The following is an 18,726-nucleotide window of genomic DNA, read 5'->3' as shown; positions in this document are numbered from 1 at the left end:
TTTCTTTCTATGGTTATTTGTTGACTTGAGGTCCACCCTGAGTCAGAAGGCTTGTAGCAAATGATATTGGAGGGGCTGACATTTTACTACTGTGTCTTCCTTAGTTCTCTATCTGAAGTTTCAAGGCACGGTTTAGCAGCAATTATAACCAATAATGTAGGACACACCTCAATTTTTGATCTTCATTAATTGACTCACAGCATTTTCCTGATGAATTAATATTAGAGTAAAACCCTGAGTGTCCTGATGAAGTTTTTATATCATAAATGAAATAAGCATATACTTGCTTTTGAACAGTGTGCTTCTTGGGGAAATAGAAGATGAAATAAAAGGTACAGCAATTCTGATTATGTAGCAGCCATCTATTGAATTGGACCCTTTCCTTGAACTAAATGGCTTCCTTTTAAGTAGTAATGCTTGGTGTAGAGGCCATGGCATTCCATTCTCAATGCCAGACAGAAAGCAGTCTCACAAGTCATTGCCCTGCAGCAAATAGCTACCAACCAGTTATTACTTACAGTTATAACTGTGAAAATCTGGTACTAAAATGGTGCTAAAGAGTTTTATGAGGATGAAGATATTTTTGAACGGTTCAAGGAGAAAGAGGAAGGAGAATTAACCCTGAGCTGTGTCTGTTTCCTGTGTTTCAGAGCAGGGCTTGTCTCTGTAATATATGACTGATTGTTAGTTCACTGTGGTTTTCTTTCCTTCTCTTCTCAGGAGGACAAGAAGACCTCATTCTTTCCTATGAGCCTGTTACAAGGCAGGAAAGTAAGTTTCCCAGCATGCTTTCATTCCTGATTTCTGGGCCATAAGAGGTGACATCACTGAAGAAGGGAAAGAGTGAAGGACTAAAGAGAATAAACTTGGCTTAATGCTCTGTTGTCTTGAGACCATACCTTACTCTTACTCTCTCACTCTCTCTCTTTCTTTGACCCTATCACCAAACAAACAACTTCCTGCTGAGTATGGGCACTAAATAGCACCTAAGAGAAGGATGCAGTCCTCCAGATGAGTGGTCCTCAATGGGAAGGAACACATTCAAATTACATAAAGGGCACTAGCTATGAGACTGGTGAATAAAGTCTCCTGAGAGACTGATGTCAGCTCAGTATTGAGAAGGACTTTCTAGCAGATCTGCCTAAGATATAGGCTATTTGTAAGCTGCTGCTTTTTCCTGGAGGCATTTATACAGAGGCCAATTGCTACTGACAAGGATACTGCAGAGAGAATTCAAGCATCAGATGGGGACTTTTACCCAATGAACTTTCAGGTTCCTTCTAATCTCAGATACAAGGAAATCTAGAAACCGTAGCAAAGTATAGAGAGTATTTTGATCTGGGGAAAAGAAATCATGAAAACATAAGATGTTATTACTACTAACAATTACTTTTTATAGTCATGTCTAAACAATAGCCGAACAGCTGGTTTGGATTCTTTTTTCTCCCACTCAGTTGACTAAAATCAGTTGTTTTGACATTATGTAGGCAGAGCCAGAGAGTAAGCAAAACTCCTCCAAATGTTTCTTTTCATCGACAGATACTGCAGTTGCCTTTCCCTGCTAGTAGATTCCAGAAAGTAGGCACTGTCAACCTCCTGAGTGTTAAACATCAATTTCCCTGTTCAAGGCTGTATGAGTGATTTATCCAGTGAAGTAATGCCCTTAGCAGCTCTGTCTGGCAATTAAGAATCACCCTTGCAGGACAGTTTTGCAGTTGTTTCCAAGTCTTTCTCTTTACCTACATCTTCCTTTCCCATTCTGCAGTAAACTATACCCGGCCAGTGATTATCCTGGGGCCCATGAAGGATCGGATCAATGACGACTTGATATCTGAATTCCCTGATAAATTTGGCTCCTGTGTGCCTCGTAAGTGTCATTTTTCTTTCCTCTAGGAAAAAAAAAAAAAAAAAGAGCTTGGATTTCTTAATGAGATGGTAAAATGTAATTCCATTCCTCCAGTAGTCTCTCTAGTAATTCAAATACCAACCATTTCCGATTAGCTGAGTACCTTATTTATTTGCCTAACACTTTTCATTTATGCTGCCGTGTGTCATTCTGTATTTAATAAAAATAATAATGTTTTCTCTAAACTGATTGTAGTCCCTTAAAAGGCAGGATGAATTTTTGTGGCCCCCAACCATTTAAGACAGCATAGGATTTATGATAGGCATCAGTATGTTTTTATAGATTGATTGAAATGCCACTGAAACATTATTTTTTATAGGATGGAAGAGATCAGAAACAAAGCCATATATTAAAATCCTCTCAGGATGACTTAGGGCCATATGTCAATCCCAGAACCCAATAGGCTTTCCCGTGTTGACAGTCCCAGGTTTAGGGAGGGTGAAGACAAGAAAATGTATAACACTTCAATTTGACCTCTAGGCCATTACAGACTGTAAACTACTTTCTTCTCATTATAGATAATCATCAGGCTTCCTGGTCCCTCTGATTGTAGCCTTATTAGATTCTAACTACTCTGCCTCTTCCCCTCCCCACCCCCTACCATACTTTCTCCACTCATTCACCCTGTCTATACCCCGACTCCATCAAACAGAAATGCATGCAGACCTTCTATGTATGTAGACAGGTCCATCAGGAAATTTTAATTTATTAGATAATGGAGCTCTTACATCTGATACCAACAAATATTTCTCTTCCATTCTATATGTTTTAAGCCTGATGCTTTCAAGTGTCTCTAACATTCCAGTATTGCAAATTTTACGTGAGATACTTAAGAATAGCAGGCATTGTATGTGTCCAGTACATGGCCAAAAGACTAGGATGATTGCTGTATCTCATGAAACAATTCCCAGCAAGGGCTCTGGGAAGAGATCCTGCCATAGAACATATCCTAAGAAAGTCTTCAGACAGGAAGGAGCAAATGAAACTCCAGGTCGTTTACAGCAGCTTCCGGCTTGCTCTTCCACTTTTGAGAGAAAGAAAACGGAAAGTACTTAAGCATTCTTTTTACTTTCCCTTTCACCTTGTATATTCTTTCTCTCTTTTTTGAATTAATAGAACCATTTTATGATAGTCAATACATGTTCATTGACAAAACTTGGAAAATGCTAAAAAGGAAGTTAAGCAAGAAAATTAAATGTATACAAAATCCCACACAATACCCAGAGATAATATCATTGTTAATATTTTTGTACATTTCCATCTATTCTTACTATGCATGCATTTTTTCTGTGTGATTTTTTTGCTTATTTAAAATTTTATATAACTATTTCAAATGATTGTTATATCCCAATTAATCATTCTTTATGAACATTTTGGTTTTTCCCTATTTTTCACTATTATGAATTACGACAAAAATATCATTGCATATTGTTATAATTATTACTTATAAAATAATATAATGAATATCTTTAAGGATAAATCTGTATCTGAAGTTTTAATCATTTTTAAAAACATTTGTAGGAAAAAAACAAGTGAGTCAAAGATTAAAAATATTTTAACAGCTTTTATTCATATTGCTAGATTGCTTTCCGCTTCTCTTCTTACCAAAAAATTTAGGTGAAATGGTTAGAGTTGCTGATTTTTAGTCCCATCTAACTGTGATTATCTTATTTTATATATGTTGAGAGTCTGAATTTTATGGTCCTTTATAGAATATTCAGTTTTTGTTCTAGCAGATGATAATTTACTGACACATCAGCTTCTTCCATTTGTGACATGGTTTTAGACTTTGTGAAGATGGGTGTAGAGTAAGTCTAGAGTAACCTTTTAAAATGTGGCCTTCCTGGGATCTCCTTGGGTTCTGACTGAACTCCAGTATCCTCTAGCACTCTGTGATATCTAAACTCTCCATTTGGAAATGGCCTCTAGGCAGAGAGGTGGGGTGAATGCTCTCTCACATGTTTCTCTTTTCTCAAAGATTACAGCCCTGTACTTCCTGTTGTCCAATGTCTGAAAACAATTGTTTCATATATTTTGTCCAGTTTTTTAGTTGCTTATGGTGGGAGGGTAAGAGTAGTACCTGTTACTATGTCATAGTTCTTCATACTACATATTTCTACATATCAATGTTGAGGATGTGGTAGAGAATATAGGTGTAAAGCAAGTTTGTAAGTATAAATGCACCTTAATTTTATCATTTTTTGTTTTATAAAGATACTACGAGGCCAAAGCGAGACTACGAGGTGGACGGCAGAGACTATCACTTTGTCATTTCCAGAGAACAAATGGAGAAAGATATCCAAGAGCACAAGTTTATAGAAGCCGGCCAGTACAATGACAATTTATATGGAACCAGTGTGCAGTCTGTGAGATTTGTAGCAGAAAGAGTATGTTCACCAATCTTCTTACACCTCCCCTGAAGACGGTTTCTAGGTTGCAAACTGCATTTTTTTTTTTGGTCATTACTCCTTCTTGATTGCAATTGTAAATTTTGATTAAATAATTTAAGACATCCAAGCAGAGAATCACCTTAGAGCAATGTCATTAATCTTTGTTCTAATTTCAATAAAGTATTCTCACTGACTTGGAAAAAGTAGGAAGGGGGTGGGGGGATATCTATAAACCTAAAGGCAATTAACAGCTTGAAGTTTATGAGGATTCGCTTTGTCTTTGACTCACTATCTGAGGCCCCAATAAACAACCTTGATTGTATTAAGGCAGGTTTACTACTTTGGTTGTAAAACCAGGGGGGTAGCATTCCTGAATTCTTTTGTTAGAGGAAGTTATTTTTTTTCTCTCTCTCTGAAAACTTGACATCCTCATGGTAGAAGACAAGATAGATGAGAAGGGCTACCCAGCCTTTTGCTCTCAGAAGTTCTAGCTTAGAGGAGGTGTAGATGCTGCAATTCTCTTTTTGCTGGTAACTTCAGGGGCATGGAAATGAGAAGAATGTTCAAGAGAGGGTAGGATAGGAAGGCACCTGGGTGTGGCTATACAATCTGCCTACAGAGGGATCCTATTTCCTGTGAACACAGAGGACCAATATCATAGGAGAAGATATTTCTTGGGTTGATTTGATTTGCCATGACCTTTCTCAGTGTACCGCTGAAGAATTAAACAAGTAATTTTGATGTCCATCTAAGAATACACTAAGAAGTTGCATCTATTTTCCTCCCTCTCAAAAGTTCAGTTCTATCAACTAAATGAATACTGGTTCTAGTCAAGCTGTCCTGGATAATTGCACCTATTTTCCTCTTTGTTCATGTTGTTAACTTGAAATGTTCTGACTGGTGAATAATCAACCAGCATTTATACATGTTATGTGGCTGCTGCACTTCACAGAAAACTTGAAATCTATTACCTAAGTAATAATGGCTTGAACCATCTTAGTGAGTTTCTCATATAAGAAGAGTTCAAGTATTCACTGGACTGTATTCATTTTCATGTGAACATTATAGATGAGATTTTAGCCCTTATTATTGATTTAGGATTGTTTCTATCTGCATAAAGTGCCTTTTTTTCTCTTCTTGCATAAAGTTATTCCAGCCTCAGGGTAATGAGGACATTTCTCTCCGGGAGGTAGAATATGATGTGGCAAATGTATCTGCATATCCAGAAATGCTTTATAAAGCAGCTCCTTGCTCTGAGCACTCATTGTGGTGGAAGCCAAGTTAAATGAGGTGTGCTATTATGTAATAGCATTTTTATGCTAACAAACAAGAAATTTACATACCTCATGCAAGCTTTTCTCTCTTGGCATTTAACCAGCATTTAATTAATATATATGTATATATACATATATATATACATATACTTTTTTTTTTGAGATGGTGTTTCACTCTTATTGCCCAGGCTGGAATGCAATGGCGCGGTCTCGGCTCACTGCAACCTCCGCCTCCTGGGTTCAAGTGATTCTCCTGCCTCAGCCTCAAGTAGCTGGGATTACAGGTGCCCACCACCGTGCCTGGCGAATTTTTTGTATTTTTAGCGGAGACAGGGTTTCACCATTTTGGTCAGGCTGGTCTCGAACTCCTGATCTTAGGTGATCCACCCCGCCTCGGCCTCCCAAAGTGCTAGGATTACAGACATGAGCCACTGCACCCAGCCAACCGTATGCTTAAGTTAACCATTTTTGTGTCTGCCCTCCGCTAGACTGAGCACATTGCAGACAGGATACGTACAAGTACTTGGAAAAATTCACATTACTCTCAATCTTCCACACTGAATGTTGGGCAGGGTGAGACAGTGAGGTGTCTATTTTTTCCAACCAACAATTCTGTTAGTGCTCCAGACTTGGGTTTGCATGCTCCTAGCACTAAATTATTGGGCAAGTTAGTTAGTGTGAGTCTTCTGTAAAATGCAGCTAATACCTACCTCAGAGATTTGGGAATTTCTTCTGACAATTGTGTTCAGAGATGGTTTTTAAACTTCATGAGAATAGACTCAGTCACATAACATATGGCTGCATGTCATCTTTGTGTGTTACATCAGGTATTTAACTGAGAGAACACATGTAAAATGTCTAGTCCAGTAGCAGACACTTTGTAAGGGGCTAGTTAGTATTAGTTATTGTAAACACTCAATGATGACCCTATATATCAATTTTTATTTACTCTTTGCAGTGATCTTTTTCTGACTTTAGAAATCCAGCATCCCCTACCTTCCTCTAAAACCTATATACATTAGTTTCCTTTTGTTGGATTGTGGCCATGTTTTCTATATTAACTTCATATTTTTCTTCTGTTTCTACCAGGGCAAACACTGTATACTTGATGTATCAGGAAATGCTATCAAGCGGTTACAAGTTGCCCAGCTCTATCCCATTGCCATCTTCATAAAACCCAGGTCTCTGGAACCTCTTATGTGAGTAGAGGGCATTGGAGGCCTTCATCCAACTGACTCCCTGTTCCATATTATACTGCAAATTACTAACAGGATTTTGCTGGGAATGCTTACAAATGGGAAATGCCATTGTTGATTTTTCAGCATTCTCTTTTTTTGAAGATATATCAAAGTTCTTTTAAACCACTAGAAACATAATGTCAGTGATTTTTTTTCACACCCTTCATTTTAACAATAATAGTAATTCCTGAAAACATCTTCAATAATTTTCCTGATTTTTATTTTTTTACTTCACGGGTTGTTTTGTTAGTTTTTGAGGTTTTGTTGTTGTTTTGAGGATAGCTTGGTTTGGTTTGGTTTTTTGGTTTGCTTTTGTTTTCCAAATGATAGGAAGCAATCGTTTTTTAATTGTCTCATACTTCTGAGACAGGTCTGTAAGTAAATCTTTTCAAATGTGTAGATTTTTTATAGAGAGCAGACAACGTTTGAGACTTTTTTCATTGGCATTTTCCTTGGTTCTATGATAGAATTCTAATGTTCCTTAATAAAACTTTACATACATAGAACATTGTTCTTAATAGAGTTTTCTTAGTGGCGTGGCAGTAAAACATCTGTAACTTAAACCAGTAGCTTCATACCTGTACACTCAAGGTTTTCTTTTTTTTTTTTTTTCTCTCCAAAGGACTTGTGAAATAACTTCTTGCAAAAATCATTAAACAAAGTGGGCAGACATTCACGATCTGACTGTAAAGTCAGTATAGGCAACTCCCATTTACAAAGGTGAAGTTACAGTAGATAGAGGTAACCAGAAAAGGGGCTACCAGCAGGGACCTGAAAATTTATCAGGCAAGATTTGGTTCTTTGCTTTGCCACTGATCAGTTAAGTAACCTTGGGCAAACTGCTTGACCTTTCTAAGATTTAGCTCCTCACCTCGAAACGAGGCATACTAATAAATACCTCATAGAGCTAGTATAAAGGCTAAATAACAAGATTAGGAATTTAGTAAAGCTGTTCATGTAGTCTTTGGCATACGGTAAGTACTCAATAAATAATACCTATTATTATTACAAAAGATATAAAATTACTTCATTTTAAAGGAATAAAACTATTTTATCATTATAGAACACATGAACAGTACCTCTTCCATGACAGTGCAAGAGATAATGCCAATGTGTCTGTCATGAGGGCCTTGATCAAATTTTGCCTTCATCTGGGCCTCAAGACCATAGTGTTTGACAGGGTTTGGGAGTGAACCACAGAGTACTGGAAAACAATGTTTATGGAAAGACTGAAACGGAAATTATTTAATCCCAGCAGTGAAAGCAATTGCTTACAGAGGATATTAACTAACTGTTCTGTGTCTCCTCTGAAGACAAAGAAGCAAAGCAAACTGCAGCAGCTGGAATGGCAGCCTGAGAGAACTAAGTTAAATACATAGTTGAGCTCTGGGGAAATAGCCAGAGATGTATCTTGAAAGCAGAATATAGGCCCATAAAAAAAAAAAATGGACAAAGATTCTTACCAGGATAAAAAAAATAAGATCGGGAGGTCACTGATAAAAAAAAAAAATAAGATCGAAAGGTCCCCAATAGCATGTATTAAATTTCTCGTTGTATAGGATACTATGTCAGGCATTGCACAAAGTGAATTAAGCAAGTACAAATTTCATGATGTAAAATTGATTTATAATCTGTAAAGAGCCTCAAATATAAGTAATGCTAACATTAATAAGAAGAGAAGAAAATAGTTCCTGGGAACAGCCATCTTAAAGGTCTGTTTCAGAAATAGAAAAATAAATCTTCATATTGTAAACACTCAGTGGGATAAATGGCTTCTCAGGGGAATGAGGCCTGAGGGAACAACAGCAGTGGCACATTTGGTCCAGTGCGATCCTGGGAGACAGTCCCATCTGGCACTCCATAGGAGAAGGCCTACTGCCTTCCACAACTATGAGATGACTTATTTTAGTTATGCCTTAGGGCACTGTCACAGCCACTTATCACCATGGAAAGTTAAACATACTAAAGGCTGGATTTCACAATAAGGACAGTGAATCTGACATAATTTGCTGCAGCCATATTCATGGGTCTCAAATGCAGTAATAGTGACATTCAGACCAATGCAATCTAGCTATTAAAGGTTGGATGTTTACTTTACAGTTCACTCTTTTCCAAGGCTTTTACTCTAGGAGCAAAGCTGCCATGAATTGCCCATTCCCCAGGGAGGAGTGAATGCTAGGTCAGCCGGAACAAAAGCATGGCAGCTGTCACATTTACACATTGATACATCATCACACAGATTATTTCTCAAGTGCATCATCCACATCAAATCATAGAGCTTATTAGCACATACATAGCTGACTCTTCAGAGGAGCATAAAATCAAGGGTGTGTATGAAAGGGATGTTCTTTTTATACTGTGCCACCATCTGACTTCTGTTCCCTTCCCACATGGCAATGTCCCTTCACTCTGCCACTTCCAATCTGCTTTTACCTTCCTGCTCCCATGATGCTCTGTGTTTACTTCTGTCTTCAACTATCTTATAATTCTGTTTATCTAGCTCCCCATTTTTCATTCATTCATTCATTTACTCATTTATTCATTCAACAAATAAGTGTTGAATCAGTCTCCATGCCACATGCTGACAAACAAGCCATGGTCTTTGCCCTCAAAGAATTACTGATCAGTCAAGGAGACAAAATAAATTCACAGGTCAGAGGATAAAAACCTAAACTAAGTCACTGCTGTAATCAGTAAAAAGGGAATTCAGAGAAGACAGAATTCTTGGAAGGCAAGTCGAAGAAGATCCAGAATTACATGATTTCTTTCTTTGAGACAGGGTCTCGCTCTGTCCAGCCCAGGCTGGAGTGTAGTGGTGCCATCATGTCTCACTGCAGTCATGACCTCGTGGGCTCAAGCCATGTTCCCACCTCAGCCTCCCAAGTAGCTGGGACTAAAGGCATGTGCCACCATGCCCAGCTAATGTTTGTATTTTTTGTGGAGACAGTGTTTCACCCTGTTGCCCAGGCTGGTCTTGAACTCCTGAGCTCAAGTGATCCACCTGCCTCAGCTTCCCAAGGTGTTGGGATTACAGACGTGAACCACTGTGTCTGGCCCACATGATTTCTCGACATCTGGAGCAAATATTCATCTTTCTCTGAAGAGTGTCCCTTGGTTTAGCCCAGCATCTTCTCCACCCACGAGTAACATCCATTCACAGCATGTAGGGCTGAGACTGTTTGGAAGAAAAATTATACATACCACCCCTCAGGACAAGATGAGTTTAGCAACAGGAGTTCAGGAAATTCTCACTTCTTTATATTTCAGCCATTAATGTCTAATGTCAATATATTTTTTCTCCCCCAAATAAGCCTCTTTTGAAAGATATCAAGTCTTGGTAAAATAGGAAGTCTAACTAAAAATTGGTTTAAGAAACCAAAACCTTGAGTTCTTACCCCAGATTACTCTTTGTTAAATACACAGCCTTAAGCATGTCCCTTCTTGCCTCTGTTACTTGCTCTGGAAAGGAACTGACTAAGGCCAGATGTTCCAGACCCAGATCTCTGGCTTCCTAAGCAGCATGCAAGATGGTAATGATTTCAGAAATTCTACATGCACCTGTGATGCATCCTGATCAGCCAACCAAATTGCATTTGGCTGGACATTTTTTTTTTTTAACACCTGGGAGACCCGGAAAGATAAAGCTGCCAGTAGTTAAGAATCAGTAGATTCGGTCTTAGACAGAATTCAAGAATTTTTCATTTCTCTCCCACCTTGATTTATCCTTGAGCCTTTTAAAAAAACTTATATATAATAGTTGTACAAATTTTTGGAGTATGTGTCGTATTTTAATACCTGTATACAATGTGTAATGATCAAATCAGGGTAATTGGAATATCCATCACAGGAAATGTTTTGGGAACATTACAGTTCTTCTCTTCTAGCTATTTTGAAATATTCCTGTAACTGCATTTTATACCCCTTAACCAGCTTCTCTTCATCTCCCCTCTTGCCTTCCCTTCGCAGTCTCTGATAACTACCATTCTACTCTCACATTTCAGAGAGTCTGAGATACTCTAGAACAAACTCCAAGAAAGGGTGGCCAGGAAAGTTCAGATTTAGAAATCACATCCACTGAGGGGATAGATGAAGCAACAGGACAGTTTATTCTGAAGAAGTAGAAGCCTCAAGACACACTTAAGCAGTTTATTTAAATATCCTAGGGCCTACTATGGAGGATATTAGGTCCCTGCAGAACAGGGACCAGTGACTACAAATCATAAGGAGACATATTTGGCTTCAATCCAATGTGGGACCAAGAGACTGCCCTTTGAGAGAATGAGCTTTCTGGCCGGGAGTCCTTATTGCTGAAATTATTCCAGCACAGAGGAGTCCTGAATGAAGACTAAAAAGCTGTTGCTAAGATTACACTATGTTTTCTGCAGGATTTATTTTTGCCATACATTTTAATTTTTTAGGATTTAGAATATTCCCTTTATGTTCTAATACAAACCCTCATTTTCCCAGGGAGATGAATAAGCGTCTAACAGAGGAACAAGCCAAGAAAACCTATGATCGAGCAATTAAGCTAGAACAAGAATTTGGAGAATATTTTACAGGTAAGTTCACTTTTACCCTGGTAGTGTGAGAAAGGGGATAAATTGTCTGACATTTGGCATAGAGAGGGATCTGGGCCTGGTGTACTTGTGCCCTAAAACCTTCCTGTTGAGAATCTCTAATATCTGTTTCATATACAAGGAGTCTCTCTCTGCTTTACCCATTTTGATGTAAAACCCTGGGTTCTCCTGAGAGTTCAGTTGCAGCCAGCTCCCAGGTTCCCACCAGCCCTACCCAAAACCATGGGCAGCAGATACCCCTGAGCTATCTCCTACCATGAAAAGGATTTTAGGCATTGCTACCTCATTAAACTATCTCCCTGATATCATCAGAAAACTTGAAAAACAAAATTTTAGGGCTCAAAATGGTCAGTGTCCAAAGCAGTTACTCTTGAGAAGCCTGGAGGCCTCCGTTCCCTGCTCCATGAGCTGTCATCAGTGTCCCCATCAGCAGCACGTGAACAAGATGCTTGAAACTCTTCCTCATGTTGCAGTTCACTGTGTCAAGTGTCAACCAAAACTGCTTTTTTTTTTCTTTTTAAATGTTTCCTTGGAAACATGAAGGGGAATAGAAGTTTCCTTCTCCTGCAGAGCCTGAGTTCTGAGTTCTCTATTCCTATATGCTTTCATAGAACACTGAGTAATCAGACTTTGTGAAATTTGCCTTACACCTGGTTCCCAGAGGTTTAAAAACAAGAACTTTCGAGCTGGGTTTACGCCTGTAATCCCAGCACTTTGGGAGGCTGAGGCGGGTGGATTACCTGAGGTCAGGAGTTCAAGACCAGCCTGGCCAACATGGTGAAACCCTGTCTCTACTAAAAATACAAAAAATTAGCTGGGTGTGGTGGCAGGCACCTGTAATCCCAGCTACTAGGGAGGCTGAGGCAGGAGAATCGCTTGAACCCAGGAGGTGGAGGTTGCAGTGAGCCGAGATCGTGCCACTGCACTCCAGCCTGGGCAACAAGAGTGAAATTCTGTCTCAAAAAAAAAAAAAAAAAACCGGGCCGGGCGCGGTGGCTCACGCTTGTAATCCCAGCACTTTGGGAGGCCGAGGCGGGCGGATCACGAGGTCAGGAGATCGAGACCACGGTGAAACCCCGTCTCTACTGAAAATACAAAAAAATTAGCCGGGCGTGGTGGCGGGCGCCTGTAGTCCCAGCTACTCGGAGAGGCTGAGACAGGAGAATGGCGTGAACCCGGGAAGCGGAGCTTGCAGTGAGCCGAGATTGCGCCACTGCACTCCAGCCTGGGTGACAGAGCAAGACTCCGTCTCAAAAAAAAAAAAAAAAAAAAAAAAAAAAAAAAAAAACCCAAGAACTTCCTTCCTGGATTACCATATGTGAAGTTAGATGTTTTATTCTTTACCTTATTCAGAATATAGAAAGTGTCAGTGTCTTAGCAGTTTGTAAATATCTTGAATCAGGTAATATTAAGTAATCTTTCTGTCAATAACCAAGATATGAGCTATGTTTCATCCTAAAAGAACATCCAGGTAGGAAAAACAATCAAAACTGTACATTTTGACAGTGGTTTATATTTTGTATACAATACAATAATTAATATATTCTGAGGATTGTTTTTAAATATCTAAATCATCTTTCAGTAGTAATTTATTTTTAAGACCCAGTGTCATATGGATAATATTGATGTGTTTTGGAAATCTTCCTACAAGATAACTTTTGTTCAAATGAGACAATAAAATATACTTAAATCTACTCCAAGTGACTTAGTGCTTTAGGAAATACACAACTGAGCAGTTTGTTTATATTTCTTCCTATTTATGTTTCTTATAAATAGTAGACTTATGGTATTCTCAATATGAATAGCCCTGTATGGTAAAATCTCAATTTACCAGGGATCTGGGGAATGAATGGGTTTTCCTATTAAGGGCTTTGAGGGTTGGGAGGTTAACTAAACTTCCCTCTAAAATCTTCATTATTTCCTCGGTGTCTACAATATCTGAATTTCTGCTGCTGCCAAAGTAAGTAAATATAGAGACTGTAAGGCCAGTTTTCTTTTCTAAATAGGGAGATCTCAGTCTGAAAATTGATCATTGCCTAGCTCAGTGCCTGGCTCAGAGTAAGCACTCATAAAATATTGGTTAAATAGATGAGTGATAAGTTGTCCAGGACTACAGACAGACATGTAGAAAGTGCAAAGACTATGATGCATTTGTTACTGATCCAGGATATCCATTGAAAGCATTTTTTAAAATCATGACTGTAACTTTGCTTATATGAATTTTCTGCTTTTTCTTACTAATGAAAAATGATATGAATCTTCCTGATGAGTCATCTGCTACTGATTTGAGCCTCCAATGTGTAAGTGATGATTGTTCTTCACCATCCAGGAAATTATTTCTAATTCTGGGTGTGTTTGCTTTTGTTATAGCTATTGTCCAAGGAGATACTTTAGAAGATATATATAACCAATGCAAGCTTGTTATTGAAGAGCAATCTGGGCCTTTCATCTGGATTCCCTCAAAGGAAAAGTTATAAATTAGCTACTGCGCCTCTGACAACGACAGAAGAGCATTTAGAAGAACAAAATATATATAACATACTACTTGGAGGCTTTTATGTTTTTGTTGCATTTATGTTTTTGCAGTCAATGTGAATTCTTATGAATGTACAACACAAACTGTATGAAGCCATGAAGGAAACAGAGGGGCCAAAGGGTGGGACAGAAAAGACATTGCAGTATGAAGGAAGGCTTTGGTTTGCTCAAAGTGCCAGGTGTAGGGATGAACCTCTGACGGGCTTTTTGCCCAAGAGATGAGAGCCTCCTCACCCCAGCAGATGTCCAGAGCTGATTTAGCTGCAGAGCTCTCTGTGTCTTTTGCTTTAAAGAAAAATTGCCAGCACTCGAACCTCATCAACCTTCCCATTACCCACATCTGTAATTGGTACACTTTGAATTTTATAACTATGCACATCTTTTGATTTCTTAACAAGCAAATGAAAGAAAGAAGGAAAAAAGAAAGGAGTCCCTTTGGAGACGACATACTATCAGGGAAGGATAAATGTGTAGTTTTTTGACTGGCATCTGCAAAGACAAGCATTTCATAAAATTTGCAAGTGTATGGAGGACTAACCTCACTGACAGGAGGGGATTCCACCTGGGATTAGCTTTATGATTGTTGATTGCCTATTTTGCCATTTATAGACTGAAAGAAGGCACTAAAGATGAGAATAATTTATACAATAAAAATATATTAAATGTATAGAAACAAATTTCTATAGGTTAAAAAAGTTTTGTGAAATATTTTGTAAAGACTAATATTGAAAGACTAAATGTATGCAACATCAGCAGATGATCAAATTCAAGAACTGAAAGTTGCACTCTCTCTTTTGTTGCCAATGATCCATTAAGAGCATCTGAGTTCCTTTTAAGTCTGACAAAGACTTCTTCCTCACTTACCTCCCTTCCACATTAGTGATACACTCTCATGCAGCACATCCCTTAATGAGTTGCCCTCATGGATATTTTTGGAAGACATTTGGTTAAGGCATTTTTTTATGCTGATGGCTTTTCAGAGACAAACTTATGCAAATGATCTAAAGGGAAGTTTTTGCTTTTCTCTAGTTAAATAACCTGAGCCTGCCATGCAAATAGTTGAATAACTTTGTTCCTAGTTACTGACATACAATTCTTAAAGGACCATTTAGCATTTTGGCCAACAATGAGTAATTAGGATTAGTACCTTTTCCTTTTACAGAGTAACAGAGTTTTTTAACATCCAGAGATGGTATTAGAGCCAATGAGAGATCTGTTCCTAGATGCACTATTTCTTTGAGGAAGAGAGAGAAGATAAGTATCTGGTTGGGGGTGAGGGATGCAGACTTTTTTGTTTCTATGTACGGAGCAAAGAGAGTCACAAGGAAAGACAATTAATGACTTTGAGCTCAACCAATTGAACTGCCTTTCTTGGAGCTGCACCTGGACCAAGTTTATTTTTTAACAATTATAATAACGATGATTTAAAAAAAGAAACCTCCCAAAGCCTATAAACTGAACTAGAAGAGTTAGTTTCCCACTTTAGAGTGGATGGCGACATCAGCATTGCTTTTGCCCATGGTGTTTAGAGAGAGACTTTTCAGTGATAATAACCACTCTACTCTGGGTTCTGTGCATGCCCAGACTAAGCCCCATCGCCTTATTTCTGGGGTACATCCAGACCTGGCAGGGATTCTGCCACACTGTGCAGCAAACCAGCATGTAGGCTGGGTAGGAGAGCAAGAGATAGAGCCATCAGAGTGATGGGGCTTCTTCACAGTAAGAACATCGGAGCTTAGAATGAGAGTCTCTTTCCAAAAACAGGCATTGTTCATCTTACACTAAACATCATTGTCTGCCTGGCTGTAGTCACCAAAACAAAACAGAAATGCAAAATTATGCATCTTCCCATAGTCCTGCGGCTTCCTTTGCCAATGGAAGGGCTAGCAATGCATTTTCCCTCTCGTGAAAGTTAAATTTCCAGACACTTCCTTAGATTGCTCAAAATGTTAAAGTCCATGTCTGCAATTCACCAGTTTCAGGTCAGGGCCTACTTTCATCAATATTGCTCCCAGAAGTTTTCTGCCACCAGAATGCCATTCCTGATCCCAGCTCTATTTTTAGGCCACCATGATAACTTCTTTGGTTTCTCAACTGAGCATGCAACCATTTATTTAAAAGACTGTCATTAATAAGTAGATGTTTTCGCGGGTCGTGTGATGTGCTTTCCATTTACTAGTATTGCCATGGCTGAGTACAATCAAATTGAACCACCAACCCTTGGTTTTGTAGTAATATAACTATTTATTTTCCTAGTGTAGATGCTTTCAGATTAGAATTAGCATTTGCACTGATTTTTTTATGTAGATTTATATAAATATATAAATACATATATATTTGCTTGAAGAATCACCAAGCAAATTGGTGAGAGGGTCTTTTCCAATAGAATTTACACCTCCATTTGTTGTGTTGTCTTGCACTTCCCAATGTTGATGTCTCTATGGCTCCAATGAACTGGTGTATTTTGCAGCAAATCTGATGACTTGTATGGAAATGGCATGAAAGTTACCCAGATTACATCTGGAGCAAATGCACTCGGAGCCTGGGGCCAGACTGGTGCTAACACTGCAAACTTTGTCCAGAGCTCTCTCCAACCTGAAGGCTTGCTGGGGGTGCAATGTCACCTTCACACATGCTGGGCCCTTTCAGAAAAGTGCCAGATCGTGTAACTGGTGCTATTTTTCATGCTCTGGTACAATGTGTAGCACCACCGGGGTCTCAGCTTTACCAAAATCAAAATTCCATTTGTCAGCTAAGTGCAGAGGCATTTGTTTTTTGCTCTCTTCCCACAGAATTGTTGGCCATTTATTTGCAGGCCTTTTGCGGGATTTCTTGGCCATTTATTTGCAGGCCTTTTTTCCCAGCCCCAAATTCTTGGGTTGGCTCTGTCTGCTTAAAGAGCCTGTCTTCACAAAGCTGCACTCGGGTGCCTCTGTGCGCTGTCTTAGATCCTACTGCCGGCCCTTCAGGACTCCGAGCCAGGAAAGAACTCTCCAACCTCTGGCTCGAGACTCTATTTTTTTTCTCATTCTTTTCCTTACTCTCCTCCTCCTTCTATTTCTGACTAATTCCATTTCTTTTTTTTTGTTCCTCTCCTTTTCCTATTCTTCCTTCCCACTATCTCTGAGTTGTTGACTTTCCCCTATAATCCTTCTCTATTCCCTTTCTCTTTTCGTCCACCTCTCCTTTAGTCTGTTTCTCTGCCCTTCTTAGTCCTCTTCTGTCCTTTCTCCTCTCCTCACATCTCTGATCATCTTCTCCCACACATCCCTGTATTGATTTTTCTGTCCTCTAAAGGGCTCATGGCTGATTCAGACAGCAAGTCCATGCACTGGACTAATGACACAAATACTTTAGGTCGCCGTTTCACCTACTCAGCCCAGAAAGCAAAGCTGAGCGTGAGGCCCTGACCTGGAGCCCGCTCCAGCCCGCCTCCCGGAGCCAGCCTGCACCGTTGCCCTGGCAGCGATGATGCATGTGCTGTGGGCTCTGCTGGCGCCTGAGTGCCTCTGCCTGAACGCTGCTCCTAAGCGAGCCCACTCCCAGCACTACCGCATGGCTCTGAGGACATTTCCTTTCAATAAAGGCAGACTCTGGCCCCAATTATTCTGATAGCAAACCTCTTCCTCCTCATTGAAGCCATGCCATCACCTTGGTTTGGAGAGAGACATTTTTTTCCCATTCATAAGCTTTCTTTTTCCCATTTTCATGTGAAGCCCCCTCTGCTTTTCAGCTGGTGATTGCTCTGGTGAGACTGAATGGACTTGCTGGTGAAATGAAATCTCTTCTTTCCTGTCTTGGTCCTGCCTAAATTCCTGCAAATATATTTAAGCCAGGGACTCAGGCTAATTCCTAAGTTGATCACATTAATTTGTCACTCCTAGAGGGAAAAAGATCAATTCCCTTGAAGCATGTGGAGTACCTCCTGTGACAGCTGACTTGCCAGGGGACTCCCTACAGAATTCTGTGATATACATTTTACTTCTGTGTATGTATGGTATATATGGTATGTATACCATGTACACACATGTTACATTGAGTATGAATGACTGTGGTTGGAAACCCACACACACACTCAAGTCTGTAAATATCCTTCCTCACTGAAACCTGTGCTTTGGAAATCATTTCTTGTACAGCTGTGCAGTTTCTTGTAACAGCTGAGGACAAAGCTAAGACAGGCAGACAATTTAGACAAAGATCATCTAAAGAGTACAGTATCTCCCTAGCAACTCATGAGGACAGACAACCAAGTGGCAAGGTTGACTCCCAATGGGATGGCAGACTTTTCTTCTCTCCTTTTTGAGTTTGTGTTTCCTAAGTGTTTCTTAACTTCTGAGTGCACCAGGCTGTACCCGTCAGATCCTTTCAATATGACAGTTTTGTGCTTCTCTCTGACAGGATGTTTCTCCATCGAGCTATAGTGCAGGATGGGAGGGAGGTGGGAATACTCCTTGCCTGGGCTGGAGTTTACAGAGACACTGCACAGCTTACACTCCTGTTAAGTGTAAATATTCAACACTTCCATTCCATTTGTGTAAAAAATAAAGCACACACGATTATAAAATCAAGATGTATATTTCATACTCAGTGTGTCTGTGCATATTCATTGCGTTTCTAGTTGTCAGTGGTGGGTGGCCCCATTGTAAAAATGCCTGATAGAGTGTTTATAAACATGGTTTTATTATAAGATACAAATATTAAAACATTTTATACTTTATAGCAAACGATTTTCTCCCAAAGCATAATTTGTCTTATTTCATAAGGAATAGAATCACTCGTGTCTATTTTTATCAATTTTGTCTCTGA

General features: G+C 39.3%; 1 protein-coding gene across 21 annotated transcripts in view; it reads left to right on the top strand.

Annotated features, from left to right (window-relative positions):
• The window catches only part of DLG2 (discs large MAGUK scaffold protein 2), a 2,194,174-nt gene extending 2,175,686 nt beyond the window's left edge, over positions 1-18,488 (top strand). For 16 of the 21 annotated variants that reach the window (XM_055281255.2, XM_055281254.2, XM_055281252.2 and 13 more), the window contains 6 exons: positions 721-771; positions 1,766-1,867; positions 4,121-4,293; positions 6,660-6,769; positions 11,276-11,367; positions 13,756-18,488. In XM_055281255.2, the coding sequence (XP_055137230.1) occupies positions 721-771; positions 1,766-1,867; positions 4,121-4,293; positions 6,660-6,769; positions 11,276-11,367; positions 13,756-13,862 (635 nt within the window). In that variant the 3' untranslated portion in view covers positions 13,863-18,488. Of the gene's footprint in view, positions 1-720; positions 772-1,765; positions 1,868-4,120; positions 4,294-6,659; positions 6,770-11,275; positions 11,412-13,755 lie in introns of those variants that run through there. The other 5 variants (XM_063641480.1, XM_055281251.2, XM_063641483.1 and 2 more) reach the window with 3 other exon arrangements.
• The last annotated feature ends 238 nt before the right edge of the window (positions 18,489-18,726 follow it).

This window comes from Symphalangus syndactylus, chromosome 6 (genome assembly GCF_028878055.3).
Source record: "Symphalangus syndactylus isolate Jambi chromosome 6, NHGRI_mSymSyn1-v2.1_pri, whole genome shotgun sequence".
NCBI classification, from domain to species: Eukaryota; Metazoa; Chordata; class Mammalia; order Primates; family Hylobatidae; genus Symphalangus; species Symphalangus syndactylus.
The sequence above is the reverse complement of the archived record's forward strand: the minus strand, read 5'-3'. Positions and strand labels throughout refer to the sequence as shown.